At 39.8% G+C, this 21,011-nt stretch overlaps 1 protein-coding gene across 2 annotated transcripts in view; it reads left to right on the forward strand.

Annotated features, from left to right (window-relative positions):
- Positions 1-17,994, forward strand: part of PLCB1 (phospholipase C beta 1) — an 830,993-nt gene extending 812,999 nt beyond the window's left edge. The window contains exon 32 of one of the 2 annotated variants that reach the window (XM_065920849.1): positions 14,735-17,994. In XM_065920849.1, coding sequence (XP_065776921.1) covers positions 14,735-14,962 — 228 coding nt within the window. In that variant the 3' untranslated portion in view covers positions 14,963-17,994. The remainder of the gene's footprint in view (positions 1-14,734) is intronic. The other variant, XM_065920850.1, reaches the window with a different exon arrangement.
- The last annotated feature ends 3,017 nt before the right edge of the window (positions 17,995-21,011 follow it).

A 21,011-nucleotide genomic window follows, 5' to 3' on the forward strand; every position in this document is an offset into this window, starting at 1 on the left:
TAACAAACTAAAACCTTATGTATGCATCAAAGCAACATGACTCTGCAAAGAAAATAATTATTTCAAGTGAATTTAGGAGTAATGTAATTGTACATCCTTAGTGGGATGTATTCTGTGGGGAAAAAAAAGAACTTCAAAAAAGCCACAAGTTTCACTTGGTCATTTTATTGAGAGATCATAATTTTCAAACTATTCCAGTGTATTGCATGCAAATCAAATAAGTAAATAGGTTAATGTTATAATAATGCCAAATATACAAATGAAGTACAAAATTTAAAAACCACAAATAAAAAATCAAAATTAAGAAAAAACTCTATTATGTAACATTTAAATTTGAAATATGTACTAATGATATTTTCAAAATGCACCTTCTGTCCACTGAGATGGCCTAAACACAGTGACAATCCAGTCGCAGTGAACATTTTAGCACCCAGAGCTTGGCTTAGCTTCTGCACAGACTCCTTGGAAAAGTGCCTAATATCAGGTCTGAGGCAAAGAAAATACACACGACGTCCGAGGTACCTTGTTAAACCTCAAAAAATCAAGCAAGTGCTCAAAAACTAAGAGGGGAGGGTGCATTGGCAAAAGCACACAGGAGACAGCCTGAAAGGAGCCCCCTGACCACATGTGGCAAAATTTGAGCTTCGAAAAGAATGATGGCTGCAACTGATTTGGACAACAGGAATTTAAAATTCTTGCTGTTATCATCTGCTGTTATTTTCAAAGGAATAAAAGAAAAAGAAAGCTCAGTTGCCATCTTTTGAAACAATTGTTGTCCCAACTCCTTAACCATAATATTTGTAATTAAAAATCATTAAAAGATTGTCCTGCCTTTTGAGGAGGAATTCTAGTTCATCTCCACATCTTCCTTACAGAAAAATGCTAGCTAAATAAGGAAGAGTTTACCTCCAAAGAGATAAGCAAGACTCGTCACATTCATGAAAGGGTGCTAAGGAAATTTTACATGGGTAGAGTTTTACCCCTCAGAATAACTGTTGATTTCAAAAAAAAAAAGCATTAGACGAAACTGGGGTCTGTTAGTTACCGCTTTTAGCCAAGTGATCAGTCTTAGAATCAGATAATGCAACCACCTGGCACTCGGTGCCCTGAGGCAATTCGAGATATGTTGGGCTGGCCAAAAAGTTCACGCAGCTGTGTATAAAACAGGTAGCTAGTGGAGCCTGCTTATAGCCAGGGGGCCTGGCCTGGCCCTCTCTGATGACCTGGCGGGTGAGGTGGGCAGGGGGTTAGGGGGAAGGCTCAAGACGGAGGCTCGATGCAGTTACAACCGATTTGCTTTGTTTTACCCCAGAGGCCAACACATTTGTGAAGCAATTACCTTCCAATTAAAAAATGTTTTTAAATAAGTTCTTTTAGGCTTTTCTGCCTGAGTGAACTTTTTGGCCAACCCCAAAAAGAGTTCCTACTGACTATTCTTCTCCAAACAAATGTTTAATCTCCTTCTAACCAAGCCTTAGATTCTTAACTTCCAGTTTACAGAGAATTTAGGGTTTCTAGAATCAACTTTGGAGAAGGCAGTGGCACCCCACTCCAGTACTCTTGCCTGGAACATCCCATGGACGGAGGAGCCTGGTGGGCTGCAGTCCATGGGGTCGCTAAGAGTCGGACACGACTGAGTGACTTCACTTTCACTTTTCGCTTTCATGCATTGGAGAAGGAAATGGCAACCCACTCCAGTGTTCTTGCCTGGAGAATCCCAGGGACGGGGGAGCCTGGTGGGCTGCCGTCTATGGGGTCGCACAAAAAAGCGCCCAGCAGCACCAGCAGCAGGATCAACTTAAATGACACCATAAGGAAATAATCAGACAAATTCAGAATGTGGGAATTCCACCAGGAAGTTGAATAAGGCTCTTCAAAGAAATCTAAAGTCATAAAAAATGTAGAACAATAAATAATTCAAGTGTTAAGAATGAGAAAGGCATAACAATCAAATGCAAAAATGAACTTTGAATTTTAGTTTAAAAAAGAACTAGAAAAAACTGGGAAGAGTAATAATGGGGAAAATTGAACTTGAATGGGTGTTAGCCAATATTAAGGAATTTTTAATTTCTTTAAATGATTAAGATATTGCCACTAGGCAGGAAAAGTGTCCTTATTTTTAAGGGTGAAGTGCCTTGATGTCTGAAATTTATTTTCAAATGATTCACTCCAAAATATAATGATAAACAATGACAATACACAGGTGGCAAGAGATTAAAGTGAATTGAGGGTTTTTCCTGGGTGTTCATTGCTGTTATTTTAGCTGTTATTTTGTTTCTCAGTTTTTGACTCTGCAGTGCTGCAGTATGTTAGTGTTTCCATCCTTACGTGTTAGTATTTTTATTTCTCTGGGCCAGATTCCCAAACATGGAGTGCTGAGTTGAGAGCTATGTACATTTTCCTTTTTATAAATATAATCAGATTTTCATCTAATGTTTGAAAGTGTCAGTTACCCACTAGATGTTATTGCTTCTCTCAAAAAAAAAAAAAATTTACTAATATAATGCCCTTTTAAAAGGCATTGGGCTATTGCTTGTTCCTGATTGCTAGTGAGAGTGAATGTCTTCTCATATATGTATTGAATATTTGCTTTTCTTCTCCTATGAACTGCTTGGATTTTGCCCATTTTTTCAGCAGAAAAGGCTATTTTCACTTAGATAAATATACCTATCATACTTGTAGCTTATGATTTTTCTCTCTTGCTTAAAATGTCTCTATGTGTGCATGAGTGCTAAGTCGCTTCAGTCATGTCTGACTCTTTGCAGCACTGTGGACTGTAGCCCCCCAGGCTCTTCTGTCCCTGGGATTCTCCAGGCAAGAATACTGGAGTGGGTTTTCATGCCCTCCTCCAGGGGATTTTCCTGACCCAGGGATTGAACCCATGTCTCCTGTGGCTCCTGATTTGCAGGCAGATTCTTTACTACTGAGCCACCTGTGAAGCCCCATTGGTTGTACGATTATTTCCCTAAGTCTTCTCTGCAAATTCTTATTGCTTTAAGGCCTTTGATATACTTCATTGGGTAAAATGACTTGAGTTGGACTTGAGGTCAAATTGTGACTATCTTCTTAATATCTGTGAATTGTTTGTAGCATTTTTTTAAGCTTCAGTAGTTCTTCTATCTTCATTATACCACTGTAGCTTATTCTCTGATTTTGATTTGTTTCCTTAAAAAATTCGTTTTGATTATATCACTTTAATAACTCAGTCATCTGGCTTATTTTTTATTTATAACACATTTATGCTATACTGAGTGTTCGAATTCATTTGTAAATGAATCTTTAAAAGTAACCTTGCTTTCTCCTTGGTCTTCACTTATGTACTTATGTATCTAAAAACCTTGCTTAACTAGATCAGATCTCTATTTCTTAAGGCAGCTGAAAAAATTACCAGAGATAGAAGAGCTCTGAGTTAAAAAATGGTGGACAATATAATCAGGGAGCACCGAACACATTTGAACTTGACAATGTTGCCTTTTCCTGCTTAACTTTCCAGAGTTCACAGAAGCAATGAGCGGGCAACATCTTTTGAAAATCAAGTTAACTGAGAAATTTAGAAATTCAGTCTGGCTAGTCAAATTAGAGAATTCAGTCTATAAAACAAACTCTGGCTGTGCCTTTATGTATTAACATCTGAGTATAATGTAACAATTTGCCTTAAAATTGGAGATTAAATTTGACAGTGTTCTTCCCTATTTTTTCCCATTTTCTAAAAATAGATCTTACAAACCTAAGGTCAGGGGAGCTCATGTTTACTAAAATAGACAAGCTCCAAGGTATATCCTGCAAAATCAACTTTCTCATGATGATGTATCTGTTGTGTGGTGTTTTCCCCCAACAATGTGTTTAGAGGTCCTAGCAATAAAAAGATGGTGCCAACTGAATAAAATAGTGTGTGATTCGTGGATTCTCCCCACTATATGTTATTGTCGTAATACTGTTGATCTAACAAATAACCAAGAAACTTTAAGTGGCATAAAGCAAGCACTTCCTAAGCTCATGAGCCTGTGAACTGGCACGGCAGTTCTAATCTGGGCCAGCTGATCCCAGTAGCCTGGCTCTAGTCTGTGTTTGGCTGGGGGGTCAGTTAAGGGCTGGCTGGTTTATAATAGCTCCACTTTTATGTCTGGTGTTTGAAGCGATGGAAAAGAGTGTAACTGGGCCATGTGTCTCCTTCTGCAGCAGGGCAGCTTGCACGTCTTCACACAACACCTGAATAAGCTTGCAATAGTGAGAGTGGAGACCCACAAAGCTTTTTGAGGTCTAGGCTCAGAACTGCATACTGTGTCTCTGGCTGATTCTACTGGACAAAGCAAATCACAAAGCCTCCCCAGACTCAGGAAAATGAAATATACGCCCCACTTTTGGTGGGAAGAGCTGCAAAGGTTACGAGTACAAGGAGGGGTGAAGAATTGCTGCCACTTTGCACAGTCCACCTACGCACAGCACAAAGCAGAGCTGCACAGAACTGAAGCTTGGTGTGTTTGAGCACATGAAGCATAAGTTGGCAATTAGATGGGAGATCATCCCCCTGGACAGGAGCAGGGGGTGATCAAGAGCAAACGGCGGTGGTCAGTGGAGCTCACGATTATAGGCAGAAAAAACGAAGGGGGATCCAACTGAAATTCCATAGTGGGAACCAAACTCTCAGGTCCTCTGATCTCGGTCACATTCAAGTCTGCGAGGAGAGAAGTTAGAAACTCCCCGATAGGACTCATGAGTGTGAACTGAATTGATGGCCAATAATAAAAACTCAGGAGATCGTTTGCATGTCTGACTTCTCTTGAAAATAAGAATCTGGCAAGCTTCTGTCTGAGCTGAGGTCCTGGCACCCCTGTTAGACCTTTTAGACTGGTGTGTCCTCCTCAACGGCCACTTCCTTGCACACAGCCCACTTCTCTTATTTTCCCGACTTGCCTTTTCCCCCTGAACACCTGAGTTTGCAACCCTTGGACTAGAATAGCTCTAGATTCCTAATTGTTGGGACTTTTAGGAAACAGAGCCAGATCTTGCACTGCATAGTTTTCATGTTTTCTTACAATGAATAAGTGTTCCATTTACAAGAAAAGTAAACAGAAAAGGAAAAGCTCTAAGTTGAAATTCGATAATAAATGTACTTTTGTAATTCACTAATAAATAAAAAGACTTTTTAAAGAGTGAAATATATGGCATTTTATGTACAATTAATTTAGTTTATAAATGAATCATTTTAATTTATTACAATAGTTTAGAGCATAATAAAATCTACTACTAACCCATGATAAAAGGAGGAATCTACCAAAATTATAGTTTAGCCACAACTGGATCAATTTTTAAATTTAAAAAAATATTAAAATTAGATTATTATTATCATGATATTGTGATTTATAAGGAATAGGCATTGGGGCTTCATCCCAATTCCTGGTACAGAACTCCCCAAATCCTTGGAATTCCTAAGTATTAAGAGCAATAAAGGTGTCTTCTGTTATGTTAGTGAGGTGATTTAGGGGAAGCACCTAAGGATGGGACTGGTTATCAAGGGAACCATTAGTGACTGGAGGGTTGATACTTTCAGATACTTCCTCCTGACCTGTGGAAAGAGAAGAGGGTTTGGAGATGGAGTTCAGTCACCAAAGGCAGGGAGTTACATCAGTCATGACTACATAGAAAACCTCCACAGGGCCCTCAGAGGACTGGGCTCAGAGCTCCTGAGGCTGGTGAGCAGGTGGAGGCTGGGCAGAGGGGCCCACCTGGAAAGGTCATGGACGTTCTGTGCCTCTTCCCCATACCTTGTTCTGTTCATCTGGCTGTTCTTGAGTTATATCATTTTATAATAAACCAATGATCTAGTGAATAAAATGTTTCTCCAAGTTCTCAAAGAAACGGACCCCAGTGAGGGGCTTCTGGGAGCCTCCAAGCTAGAGCAGTTCAGGCAGAAGCACAGGTGGCAAGCTGGACTTAAGATCGGCATTGGTGGGGGTGGGGGCAAGGCGCAGTCTTGTGGACTAAGCCCCTGAACTGTGTCATCTGACCTTATCGCCAGGTAAACCGTGTCAGAATTTAGTTTAAATGTAGGACACCCAGCTAGTCACAGAGAATTGCTTGGTGGTGTGGGGAAAAATATCCGCACATCTGAATTGGATGCAAAATCATGATTATTAAAATTACATTATTAAAATATTATTAGAAAATGTTAGTTTAAATGTTTATTTGGCATTTTTTCTCATTTCATTTTTTTTTCATAAGTTAAAAAAAGTAACAGCCTACCAGGCACCATGGGGTCTTGCCTACCAATCATCTAAGAGAAACTGGTTGCTAGGTCAGGTACAATATATTTATAGCTAAAGGCTGCCCAAACTAACCTAAATGAAATCTGCTGTTTCTTAAATACAGGGCTCCATGCTTTTCTCCCTTTCCCTACATTCCTTGGAAGCGAAACTTTAATTGTCCATGTTGCTGAACTAAAACTATGGCAAATCCATGATGAAGTCAGGATGGAGGTAAATGGGAAACATCAGACACCACACTGAGATTTCACTTATTCCTGAGTGTGACAGTAAAAACCCCAGCCTGGGGAGGAACTGGCCATGTTCTTCTTGCGTCTGATCCTCCCAGGGTTTGTCCCCTGGCCCTGAGGGTGGAGCTGTGTGTGAAGATGACTTGACCCATCACGGCAATGTGAATCTCAAGGCCCTGTGGGTATCACTGTCATAGCACATTTCCTTCCTGACTTATTGGAATTCATATGCCAGCAAAACATATTCATAAATGCCCAACATTTGATATTTGAGGAGAATAGGGAACTTTCAATACTCAGGTCAAGCAATTTTATTAGGCACTTTTTAATATGAAAAGAAAAAAAAAAAGGTCATTTGAACATATCCACAATCCATTATTCAAGACTCTTGGGGCCTCTTGTTTTTCAAAATTCATAAATTTGCTGATTTTAGAAAAAGAATATGATGCATATAACATAAGCATTATATACCCCAAGGGGGCCTGGGTCACCCTCATAATCAAGCAAATTAATATATCTACAGTACCATGTATGAATATTCACATGAAGTGGGATTAAACAATGAATACAAATAACCTTGATTATAAATACCCTTATGATTATAAAGTGGAAGTGACAAATAGAATCAAGGGATTAGATCTGATAGACAGAGTTCCTGAAGAACTATGAATGGTGTTTTGTGACATTGAACAAGAGGTGGTGATCAAAACCATCCCCAAGAAAAGAAATGCAAAAAGGCAAAATGGTTGTCTGGGGAGTCCTTACAAATAGCTGTGAAAAGAAGAGAAGCAAAAGGCTAAGGAGAAAATAAAAGATATATCCATCTGAATGCAGAGTTCCAAAGAATAGGAAGGAGAGATCAGAAAGCCTTCCTCAGTAATCAGTAGAAAGAAATAGAGGAAAAGAACAGAATGGGAAAGACTAGAGATCTCTTCAAGAAAATTAGAGATACCAAGGGAACATTTCCTGCAAAGATGAGCACAATAAAGGACAGAAACTGATGGACATAACAGAAGCGGAAGATATTAAGAAGAGGTGGCAGAAAAACTATACCAAAAAAGATCTTAATGACCCAGATAACCGTGATGGCGTGATCACTTACGTAGAGCCAGACGTCCTGGAGTTCGAAGTCAGTGGGCCTTAGGAAGCATCACTACAAACAAAACTACTGGAGGTGATGGAATTCCAGTTGAGCTATTTCAAATCCTAAAAGATGATGCTGTGAAAGTGCTGCACTCAGTTCATTTCAGTTGAGTTGCTCAGTAGTGTCTGACTTTTTCTGACCTCTTAGACTGCAGCACACCAGGCTTCCCTGTCCATCACCAATGCCCGGAGCTTGCTCAAACTCATGTCCATCAAGTTGGCATTGCCATCCAACCACCTTATCTTCTGTCGTCCCCTTCTCCTCCCTCCTTCAGTCTTTCTCAGCATCAGAATCTTTTCCAATGCATCAGTTCTTTGCATCAGGTGGCCAAACTATTGTAGCTTCAGCTTCCGCATCAGTCTTCTCAATCTTCTCAATGAATATTCAGGACTGATTTCCTTTAGGATTGACTGGTTTAATCTCCTTGCAGTCCAAGGGACTCTCAAAAGTCTTCTCCAACACTACAGTTAAAATCATCAATTCTTTGGCAGTCAGCTTTCTTTACAGTCCAACTCTCACATCCATACATAATTACTGGAAAAACCATAGCTTTGACTAGATAGGCCTTTGTTGGCAAAGTAATGTCTCTGCTTTTTAATATGCTGTCCAGGTTGGTCACAGCTTTTCATGCAAGCAGCAAGCATCTTTTAATTTCATGGCTGCAGTTACCATCTATAGTGCTTTTGGAGCCCAAGAAAATAAAGTCTGTCACTGTTTCCACTGTTTCTCCAACTATTTGCCGTGAAGTGATGGGACCAGATGCCCTGATCTTTGTTTTTTGAATGTTGAGTTTTAAGTCAGCTTTTTCACTCTCCTCTTTCACTTTCATCAAGAGGCTCTTTACTTCTTTGCTTTCTGCCTTAAGGTTGGTGTCATCTGCATGTCTGAGGCTATTGACATTTCTCCCGGCAATCGTGATTCCAGCTTGTGTTACATCCAGCCCAGTATTTCCCATGATGTACTCTGCATATAAGTTAAATAAGCAGGGTGACAATATACAACCTTGACATACTCCTTTCCCAATTTGGAACCAGTCTGTTGTTCCATGTCCCATTCTAACTGTTTCATCTTGACCTACAAACACACTTCTCAAGAGGCAGATCAGGTGGTCTGGTATTCCCATCTCTTTTAGAATTTTTCATAGTTTGTTGTGATCCACACAGTCAAAGGCATTGGCATCGTCAATAAAGCAGAAATAGATGTTTTTCTGGAATTCTCTTGCTTTTTCGATGATAAAACGGATGTTGGCAATTTGATCTCTGGTTACTCTACCTTTTCTAAATCCAGCTTGAATATCTTGAAGTTCTTGGTTCATGTACTGTTGAAGTCTGGCTTGGAGAATTTTGAGCATTATCTTGCTAGCGTGTGAGATGAGTGCAATTATGCGGTAGTTTGAATTCTTTGGCATTGGCTTTCTATGAGATTGGAATGAAATTGACCTTTTCCAGTCCTGTGACCACTGCTGAATTTTCTAAATATCCTGGCATATTGAATGCAGCACTTTCACAGCACCATCTTTTAAGACTTGAAATAGCTCAAGTGGAATTCCATCACCTCCACTAGCTTTATTCATAGTGATGCTTCCTAAGGCCCATTTGACCTCAGATCCAGGAAGTCTGGCTCTAGGTGAGGGATCACACCATCGTGATTATCTGGGTCATGAAGATCTTTTTTGTAAAGTACTTCTGTGTATGCTTGCCACCTCTTCTTAATATCTTTTGTTTCTGTTAGGTCCATAACGGTTCTGTCCTTTATTGAGCCTATCTTTGCATGAAGTGTTCCCTTGGTATCTCTAATTTTCTTGAAGAAATCTCTAGTCTTTCCCATTATATTGTTTTCTTTATTTCTTCACATTGATCACTCAGGATGACTTTCTGATCTCTCCTTGCTATTCTTTGGAACTCTGAATTCAGATGGATATATCTTTCCTTTTCTCCTTTGTCTTTAGCTCCTCTTCTCTTCTCAGCTATTTGTAAAGTTTCTTGGGGATGGTCTTGATCCCTGCCTCCTGTACAATGTCAGAAACCTCCATCCATAGTTCTTCAGGCACTCTGTCTATCAGATCTAATCCCTTGAATCTGTTTGTGACTTCCACTGTATAACCATAAGGGATTTGATTTAGGCCATACCTGAATGCAGTCAATATTGCAGCAAACTTGAAAAACTCAGTAGTGGCCACAGGACTTGAGAGGTCAGTTTTCATTTCAGTCCCCAAAAAAGGCAATGCCAAAGAATGTTCAAACTACCACACAATTGCACTCATCTCACAAACTAGGGGTCACAAAGAGTCGGACACAACTGAGTGACTAACACACACTTCACACGGTGGCAAAGTAATGCTCAAAATTCTCCAAGCTAGACTTCAACAGTACATGAACCATGAACTTCCAGATGTTCAAGCTGGATTTAGAAAAGGCAGAGGAACCAGAGATCAAACTGCCAGCATCCGTTGGATCATCAAAAAAGCAAGAGAATTCCAGAAATACATCTACTTTTGCTTTATTGACTATGCCAAAGCCTTTGACTGTGTGGATCACAACTAACTATGGAAAATTCTAAAAGAGATGTGAATATCAGACCACCTTACCTGCCTCCTGAGAAATCTGTATGCAGACCAAGAAGCAACAATTAGAGCTAGACATGGAATAACAGACTGGTTCCAAATTGGGAAAGAAGTATGACAAGGCTGTGTATTGTCACCCTGCTTATTTAACTTATATGCAGAGTACATCATGAGAAACACTGGGCTGGATGAAGCACAAGCCAGAATCAAAATTGATGGGAAAAATATCAGAAACCTCAGGTATGCAGATGATTCCACTCTTATGGCAGAAAGTGAAGAGGAACTGAAGAGCCTCTTGATGAAAGGGAAAGAGGAGAGTGAAAAAGCTGGCTTAAAACTCAACATTCAAAAAATGAAGATCATGGCACCTGTTCCCATCACTTCATGCCAAATAGATGGGGAAACAATGGAAACAGTGACAGACTTTATTTCTCTGGGCTCCAAAATCACTGAAGATAGTGACTGCAGCCATGAAATTAAGTGTGGAGATTCCTTAAAAAACTGGAAGTAGAACTGCCATATAACCCAACAATCCCACTGCTGGGCATACACACCGAGAATACCAGAATTGAAAGAGACACATGTACCCCAATGTTCATCGCAGCACTGTTTATAATAGCCAGGACATGGAAGCAACCTAGATGTCCATCAGCAGATGAATGGATAAGAAAGATGTAGTACATATACACAATGGAATATTACTCAGCCATTAAAAAGAATACATTTGAACCAGTTCTAATGAGGTAGGTGAAACTGGAGCCTAACAGAGTGAAGTAAGCCAGAAAGAAAAACACCAGCACAGTATACTAACACATATATATGGAATTTAGAAAGATGGTAGTGATAACCCTGTATGCGAGACAGCAAAGGAGACACAGATGTATAGAACAGTCTTTTGGACTCTGTGGGAGAGGGCGAGGGTGGGATGATATGGGAGAATGGCATTGAAACATGTAAATTATCACATGTGAAATGAATCGCCAGTCCAGGTTGGATGCATGAGACAGGATGCTCAGGGCTGGTGCACTGGGATGACCCAGAGGGATGGGATGGGGAAGGAGGTGGGAGGGGGGTTCAGAATGGGAACACATATACACCCATGGAGGATTCAAGTCAAAGTATGGCAAAACCAATACAATGTTGTAAAGTAATTAGCCTCCAAATAAATAAATAGATCAACATGTTGATATCAATATTAAAATAAATAAATAAAGAGAAAGAGCCATGACCAAACAAAAAAATAAATAAATAAAAGATGCTTGCTCCTTGCAAGAAAAGGTATGACCAACCTAGACAACATATTGAAAAGCAAAGACATTACTTTGCCAACAAAGGACCATCTAGTCAAGGCTGTGGATTTTTCCAGTAATCATGATTGGATGTGCAGGTGTGCTGCAGTTTATGGGATCACAAAAAGTCGGACATGACTGAGCAACTGAACTGAACTGAATGTATGGATGTGAGAGTTGGACCTTAAAGATAACTGTGCGCCAAAGAATTGATACTTTCAAACTATGGTGTTGGAGAAGACTATTTGAGAGTCCCTTGGATTGCAAGGAGATGAAACTAGTCAATAATAAAGAAAATCAGTCCTGAATATTCTTTAGAAGGACTGCTGCTGAAGTTGAAGCTCCTATACTTTGGCCACCTGATGCAAAGTGCCAGCTCATTGGAAAAGAACCTGATGTTGGGGAAGATGGAATGCAGGAGAAGAAGGGTACGACAGAGAATGAGATGGTTGGATGGCATCACTGACTTGATGACCATGAGTTTGAGCAAGCTCTGGGCATTGGTGATGGACAGGGAAGCCTGGCGTGCTGTAGTCCATGGAGTTGCGAAGAGTCAGACATGCCTGAGTGACTGAACTGAACTGATAAATAACCTTATATCAATTAATGTCACAAAGACCATTTTGTGATAAATTTTTAAGCTTCTTAATTTCAGAACCCTGGAGATTTTAGAATTGCAGATAAGGGATTACTGATAAGTATTAAATAACAAAGTTTGGCCATGCTTCCCTGGCATGAAAGTGAAAATGAAAGTGAAGTCGCTCAGTCGTGTCCGACTCTTTGCAACCCCATGGACTGTAGCCTACCAGGCTCCTCCATCCGTGGGGTTTTCCAGGCAAGAGAACTGGAGTGGGTTGCCATTTCCTTCTCCAAGAGATCTTCCCCACCCAGGGATTGAACCTAGGTCTCCCACATTGAAGACAGACGCTTTACCATCTGAGTCACTGGCATAGAAGCAAGAACAAAAAGCAAGTGAGCTAAAGGGGATGTTTTCAAGCTGCTGGCGCTGTCCAGAACGTGGGTGAGAAAAGGGAATCGGGACATGGTGGGGCAGGTGCCCTGAGGACTGTCTCTACCCTCGGCGTTCCAGGGTTCAGACCGCCCTGAAGTTGCATATGGAAGACATACAGCCAAGTCAAAACCAAAGCAAAACTGGGAGCTCAGAGTAGAACCAGGACAGGAAGATCATCAGGGTGTCTGAATCAGGGATCAATCAGCCACATCCACAGTGGAATTACCCATGAGTTGCTGAGAAATGCAAGATCTCGGGCATTTAGAAAAAGTATTTGGCCTCACACGCTGCTTCTAAGATTAAGCCCCCTGCTTACCATTCAATAAACAAAGAGAATTTTATTCAAGATTCTGGGTTTCAATTGAACTCTGCTCAGCAGAGCTTCCCAGCAGGCAGCACCCGCCTCCCCTCCCCCACTTCAGACAGACTCCAGGCTTTTACCTGTTTTATGGCTGAGGCCACCATATGTCTGCATTTGAAGAAAGGTTCTATAATTTTGAAATACTGAAAATTCTCCAGAACACTAAACAGATAAATCTGAATGCAGTTTAAAATGCAACAGAAACAGTTTATGAGGCAAATAAAAATTAGAAATCAAAAGGGAATCAGAATAAAGACATGATAAAAGAAGTCGCTACAGAAGTTCAAGTTGGTTGCCTAACTATGCCGGGTTTGTGAAACGCGCTAAGCTCCTGTTTAGAAGTATTGGCTCCCCAGCCCCTGGGTGGGGCTGCACGTCGTAAAGCCCGCTCCTTGACCATCTGTCCACTCCAGCTGACTCTTGGCTCCTGCGGCCCGACTTCTGGCTGACTTTGCACCCCCAGCTATCAGTAGTTACCAGTCTCTAAATTTAAGAACTTCACATCATCACAGATTACTTTGGTAAACTTTTTCAACAGACCCACCTCTGCATGTATGTATTTATATTAAATAAATGGCCTTTAGCTTTATTTTGCCACACATACCTCAGACTTGACTTTTAGGTAAGGACAAATGACATGTCCGACTCACCTCGATTTTACATCTTCTCTATAGATAACCAGTTGTTGTTGTTGTTGTTGTTGTTGTTCAGCTGCTAAGTCATGGCCAACTCTTTGTGACCCCATGGACTGCAGTGTGCCAGGCTTCCCTGGCCTTCACTGTCTCCTGGAGTTTGCTCAAACTCATGTCCATTGAGTCAGTGATGCCATCCAACCATCTCATCCTCTGTCACCAACTTCTCCTCCTGCCATCAGTCTTTCCCAGGATCAGGGTCTTTTCCAATGAGTTGGACCTTCACATCAAGTGGCCAAAGTATTGGAGCTTCAGCTTCAGCATCAGTGCTTCCAGTGAATATTCAGGACTGATGTCCTTTAGGATTAACTGGTTTGATCTTGCAGTCCAAGGGACTCTCAAGAGTCTTCCCAACACCACAGTTTAAAAGCATCAGTTCATCATCGCTCAGCTTTCTTTATGGTCCACCTTTCACATCCATACATGACTACTGGAAAAACCATAGCTTTGACTATACAGACCTTTGTCAGCAAAGTGATGTATCTGCATTTAAATATACTATCTAGGTTTGTCATAGCTCTTCTTGCAAGGAACATGCGTCTTTTAATTTCATGGCTGCAGTCACCATCTGCAGTGATTTTGGAGCCCAATAAAATAAAATCTGTTACTGTTCTCATTTTTTCCCATCTATTTGCCATGAAGTTATGGAACTGGTTGCCATCATCTTCGTTTTCTGAATGTTGAGTTTTAAGCCAGCTTTTTCACCCTCTTCTTGCACCCTCATCAAGAAGCTCTTTAGTTCCTTTTCACTTTCTGCCATTAGAGTGGTGTCATCTGCATATCTGAGGTTGTTGATATTTCTCCTTGGAAATCTTGATTCCAGCTTGTCTGGAATTCATCCAGTCCAGCATTTCACATGCTGTATTCTGCGTAGAAGTTAGATAAGCAGGGTGACAATACAAAGCCGTGACATACTTCTTTCCTGATCTTGAACTAGGCCATTTTTCCATGTCCAGTTCTAACTGTTGCCTCTTGACCTGCATACAGGTTTCTCAGGAGACAGGTAAGGTGGTCTGGTATTCCCATCTCTTTAAGAATTTTCCATAGTAGGAAACCAGTGGATGACATTGAAATTAATTGATTCCTCCCAAGTCTTCGTCCGTCTCTCAAGGAGCTCCTCCATGGGCATTCATAGAAACCTAAATGACATAAAATCACCCTCTCTCTTGCTGTCTCCCAGCTGCAGGTGGAACTGGAGCAGGAATACCAAGACAAGTTCAAAAGGCTGCCCCTGGAGATTTTGGAATTCGTGCAGGAAGCCATGAAAGGGAAGATTAGTGAAGACAGCAATCACAGCTCTGCCCCTCCCGTGATGCCCTCAGACTCTGGAAAACTAAACCAGAAGCCTCCTTCCAGTGAAGAATTGGAAGGAGAAAACCCAGGAAAAGAGTTTGATACCCCTCTGTGATCATTCCTGCCAGGCCTTCAGAACACACATTGTCCTTCCAGCTCCATCAAACTCTCTCTTCTTACAAAGATCACTGCCCAGGAGCATCTTCCTGAGAGGCATCCCTTAGATTAAAATCCACCAGGAGGGAGAGTTCCAGAAGGATCCACGCAGCTTCCCTGTGCCCAAGCTCCATGTGTCATGTGGAAACTACTGCAGATCTGCTAGTAAAGAGTGCATGTTTGTGGGCTTCTGGTTTTCTTTCTAATAGTACACTCAAAGTAGGCAACTTCCAGGCTCCACGGAACACTTAATGAAGGATAGTGTCTTCTTTGAAAAAAAGCAAGCTCATGTTTTTATTTGAAGCTCTGGTGTAAAGTATGTCAAAGTAATAGAAATAGTTGAGAAATGCATAGCATTATTTAACACTATTGAACAGCCAACTTTGAGCTTTTTTTCCCCCTAACTGCCCCTCAACTACCATATCTTTGGGTTGACATGCATATTAAATTGTTTCATCCTTTGGTTTGCAAGCACTGGTGGCTTGCTGATTTATTTATCATAGAGGCATCAATGTACTTGTTGCTGACATGGCTTTATTGGATACCACAGTGACTTAATAAGCTGGCTTTCTGCCTTGATGGTCCAGTGAAGCCATCTCTAGACTTGGCAACATGACCTGTACATTTGTCTGCATGAGCACGGTGGCCGCACACTTCCAGGCAGTGTGCTATCTGAGTCAACTATTGCACTCAGAGTCTGGATATTCATTGGTCCTTGGCCTAATATCATTAAAAAACTGCAAAGATCTGTTCAGTTGAATAAAAATCGTTGAGCCAATGTCTGTTGAGCAGAGATTCAGTCAGAGTGAACAGGTTCCAGCAGTTATTTTGCTGTCTGACTTCTTTATGGTTCCTTTATTTTAATACAGAGATAAAGATTGAATATTTATCTAGAGACTACACAGACGACCCACATATAAATGATACACATTAATCTCCATGTGTATATGTATGCTCTCAGCCATATAAGTGCATACACATACACAACACACACACCCATTCATATGAGTGTGGATATGAGTTTCTTAATTGTCAGTGACCCAAATCTCTTCCACAAGACTTAAAACCAAATTCAACATAGAGAAGAAAATGGTCAAACACATAGATTTATGTGGATATTAAATTATATCAAAATTCTAAGAAACAATTGATGGAGCTTTTGATGCAATTTGAGGTAGATTGAAGACTTAGAGTATGATTTTGATGTGTATTTTGCAAGATCAAAAACTGGATTTTAAGTATTTTAAGCTTGTTTTAATGGTAAGAGTATATAAAAATATATAGGACAGCAATATGGAAATGTACTAGTGTTTTCCATAATTTTTAAGTCTGACAGATTTCAATTTATTTCTCACATTAAAAAATCTTTCATTATATATTTGCTATGTACATTTAATTCACTTAACTGTTTTTTAATTAAGTTCCTATGTTAAGTGGTGTAAGAGAAACAAATTATATTATAATAAAATGGATCAAAAACATTATAGAAAGGTCTTAAGTAAGAGAGAATAATTATATAGAGGAAAATATAATTAACAGAGTAACACAAGGAACTTTGAAGTTAAAGCCCTGAAGCAAGATGCTCAGTTTTATTTTACTTTAAAACAATTGCCTGATTGTAGCTTAGCAAAATATTTTAAAACACAAATGCTAGCTGTGTCCTGAAAATTGTGTTTTAAGAATTTCATATTTTTATGAAAATTATTCTATTTAACTTTAAGCAATAACTAGGGATTACAATTAAGTTTTAATCAAAATGAAGGCTTAGTTCAAACATTAGGAAAGAGTATTTGATTAAAAAAACACATCTAGGGAGACACAAGGGGAGAAGAATCCCATCCCCTTTGGAGATGATTATATTTTGATCTAAAGGATTTGGGGTGTTAATTAGACACTTAATAAAGCTTCACTTCTACTGAATGAGAACACTTTTGTAAATCATTCAACTTTTGCACTTTGAAAGAAAGGCATTAATCATAAGGAAGCAAGAATGGTTAAAATAGAATGCTGCATTTTTATAAACAAAATTACAGACTGTATAAAATTGTAGAAGAATGAACTAACAATAGCATTAATAACCAAAACACACAATGGTGATTATTACAGGATGTTGTATCAAATTTTAGTCCAGAGATAGACTGAAGTTGAATAACCTTGACTTACACAAAACTGTTTTAGTAGTTGGATTTCATTATCTTAGTGAATGTAATCATTTTGCAATACGTTTGTATTTGGCCATTTCCTGTAATCACATTTTTAAATCTGTACAGCAACACTTTTTGCAGTTGTGGGGGTAGTGTGTAACACTGTCCATCTTGCATCATTGAAACTACTACAGTGATACTATCATTTAATAATATTAATATTACTTGAAATAGAGTAAGATAAAGAAAAAGGGTCTATATGGTGTGCAGCTTGTGCCTTTCTGTATTTGCCTTGTTCCTTGTTGAATGTGTGAAATTCTGTACTGTGGTTTTCCTATAATAGCGAGTAGAACTGTGCATTAAACTAGACTGTACCCCTCTGATCCTTTACACTACTGAGAATAGCGTGGTTTTGGCCGTGTAAACCAATTTTCAAAGTTGTAATGACTTGCCATGTGGTGTTGGTTTTTAACAGTTCATTATAACATTTCAGTATCACCATACATTAATTAATACTCCTGTGATAGATAAGCAGTCATTAAATAATTCCAAAAGAAAGGGCCATTGCTTGCATTATTTTGAATTTAATGTTGCGCTTGTGCACTGTATAAATATTGTTTGTGATGGATTGGACATTGTGACTTTTGCCTTTTCAGAAGAAAAAAAAGATAGGACAAAATATCTGAAGCTCTTAAAATGTACATATTTTGGTTCTATCTCAAATTATTTAAAATGCATAATTCACATTTTTGTAATAATTCTATGCAATTTTGTGGCATGATGTTTCTTCCACTTGTAATTTTATGTGCTTTCATCACAAATCCAAAGGAAACAATAAAAATTTCTTAACACAACCCAGCTATTATTTCCTGGTGTTGGGGGCAAGCTTCTTTTGATGGGCAGGAAGGTGGGAGCAGCTCTGATGCCAGTTTTTAGGGCCATAATGCCCACCCTCATGGGGCGCTTTAGTGCCTGTGCAGGAAATCCAGAGCTGCAATGCCTGTGCTCAAGGGCACGCTTGTCAGCACTCCGTCAGTCCACCCTCCATCCGGACTGGCATTGAACTTGCCAGTTGCTCCTATATCCAGGACTCTCCCTTATTCCCTTCCTTCCTCGACCAAAGGTAAGGAAGGCGAAACTGTCCAAGGATTTTTTGACAAATAATGGATGTGACAAGCACTGACAGGGTATTTGATGTAAGTTTTCTTACACAAAAGATAAAAAAGAGTCTGCCACATTGATTTTTGAAAAAGAAAGATACATATGAGTTATGAGAATGTCTCATAGACCTCCAAATACTTCCCAGGTGGCTCAGTGGTAAAGAATCCACCTGCCAGCGCAGGAGATGCAAGAGATGTGAATTCAATCCCTGGTTGGAAAGATCCCCTAGAGGAGGAAATGTCAACTTGCTCCAATATTTTGCCTGGAAAATTCCATGGACAGAGGACTCTGACGAGCAACAGGGGCCACAAAAAGTCAGACTGAGCACGTGCGTGCACACACACACACACACACACACACACACACACACACATACACACATTTCACTTTGGGAACAATGTCGCTCACATTGAAGTACATGAAAATATATGCATGGCCATCTGTGGAAAATCCAACCTGCCACATACCGTATGCACCAAACCGAGTTTCTTTACACTCAAGCCTGCTCTATATCCTTTCTTTTCTACATCAAAGAATAGAACCATTATCAATTCAGTTGCCCAAGACCAAAGGTGGACATCATCCCTGACAGTCCCCTCTCCCTCATCCCCTTTCCAATAATTCACCAATCTGGGTCAATTCTGACCCTGTGGAATAGCCTGCAGATTCATTCTCTTTCTATCCCCTCTGCTAATGCTAGTTTCAGCCTCCATCTCCTCCCACCTGCCAAGGTTCTAAATGGTTTGCAGCCTCTAATTCTAAATCATGTAACCATTCTACATATTGGAGCCAGACTGATCAAACAAAAACAAAACTGGAGATTAACAGCCTTTAATGAACCCCAGCTGTCTTCAGGATAAAGTCTAAATTCCACAATAAATGTTAAAGATCTTACATGATTTGGTTTGTACATAACTCTCCACTCCTGCCTTACGAACAATCACCTTCTGGGCTTTTTAAATACTATTCCCTCAACTACTTAGATCCATACTTTCTGTTTCTCTTCCTTGAACCCTCCTGAAAAAACACTTATACACACACTCAAGTTCTCTCTTTTCTCTAACTCTAATTCAACTTCAGGTTTATAGAATAAATGTCACTTCTTCTAGGAAGCTGTCTTTGATCTGCCCAAGTTCCCCCTCATCTGTGCTTTATCAGTTATCTCTTGCTGCATAACAAATGCCTCCAACACTCAGTGTTACAGTAAAAGAAAATGTTCTATTGAGTGTGAGTCTACAGATAAGAACCCGGTTCTGCTCCCCTGGGCTGGGCTGGGCTGATCTCACCTAGGCTCACTGGTAAACCTGCAGGTAACTATGAGTTGCCTGGTGGTTAACCCTGGCTGGGCTATTTGACATGTCTGGAATGTTGGCTGGAACAACTAGACTGATTTGGCTCTTCTCTATGTGATTTTTTTCACCCTTCGGCAGGCTAGCAATGGGTTTTTCATGTGTCCAAGACAGCAACCAGAGAACAAGCAAAAGCCTTCAAGGCTTCTTGAAGTCTAAACTCAGAACTAGCACACCATTACTCCCAACACATTCTGTTGGTGAACCTAAGTCACAAGACCAGTTCTGTTTAAGAATAAAAGGATACTACAGTGCTATAGAGAGAATGATGTGGACACAGGGTGGTCACTGACACAATAAATCCATCAAAACCATGTGATTTCTTTCACATATAGAGTATGTACCAACTGCAATGTACTGGCCCATCCTCCACTGACAACCTTTGATATCAGAAGTCACACCTCATCCCCAAACACACCATAATTAAATCCCTCAGTAAATATTGCATTTATTGTGAATAAATGTGTATACTTATCCAGTTATTAGTGCTAATGTAGAAAAATAACAATTTATATATGAAGAATAAGAGTTACTATCTCAAAGCTACAGTATTATTTATTCACAGCTCTCTGATTATAGGGCTAGACCACCACACAGAACCATCTTTACTTGCAGCACCAACCCCTTTTCTTGCAAACACAACACTGCAAGAGACAGATGAAAGTATATTAGTCATCAAATAGTAGATTCTTGAACACAGATGGAGAAAGCTAGTCTCACTTTGCATTCCAGTGCATATACCAACAGCCCCACTTTGCTCACAACTGTGAACTCAGGAGCCATTCTTTGTCCCCTGGAATTCACATACAGTTCAGTTGTTTCTTTGGGCATTCTGCATATATTTTTAATTACAGTTTTATCAAGTAGTTTATTCATACACACAAAGTTCATCTTTTGAAAGTACACCTTTCAATAGCTTTTAGTATAGTCAAAAGTTATTCATCAATCACCACTCTTATTTCATAACATTTTCATCTCCCCAAAAGGAAACCCCATCTTCACTAGCAGTCACTTCCTTTTCCCTACCTCCTCTCTTTAATCCCCAGAAACCATTAGGCTATCTTCTATCTCTGTGGATTTATCTACTCGGGACATTTTAAATGATCAGATTTATATAATTTGTGGCCTTTTGGGTCTGGATTGTTCCATTTGGCACAAAAATTTTAAGGTTCAGTTTACAACATGAATCAGTAGTTCTTTCCTCCTAATAGTTGAATAATACACCATTTTATAGACATTTCATTCCTTCATCCATCACTTGATGGACATTTTAATTGTTTCTACTTTTTGACTATTATAAATAATGACTGTTACAAATAAACACTCATGTACAAGTTTTTGCATGGAAATGTTT

Source organism: Muntiacus reevesi, chromosome 2, assembly GCF_963930625.1.
Source record: "Muntiacus reevesi chromosome 2, mMunRee1.1, whole genome shotgun sequence".
NCBI classification, from domain to species: domain Eukaryota; kingdom Metazoa; phylum Chordata; class Mammalia; order Artiodactyla; family Cervidae; genus Muntiacus; species Muntiacus reevesi.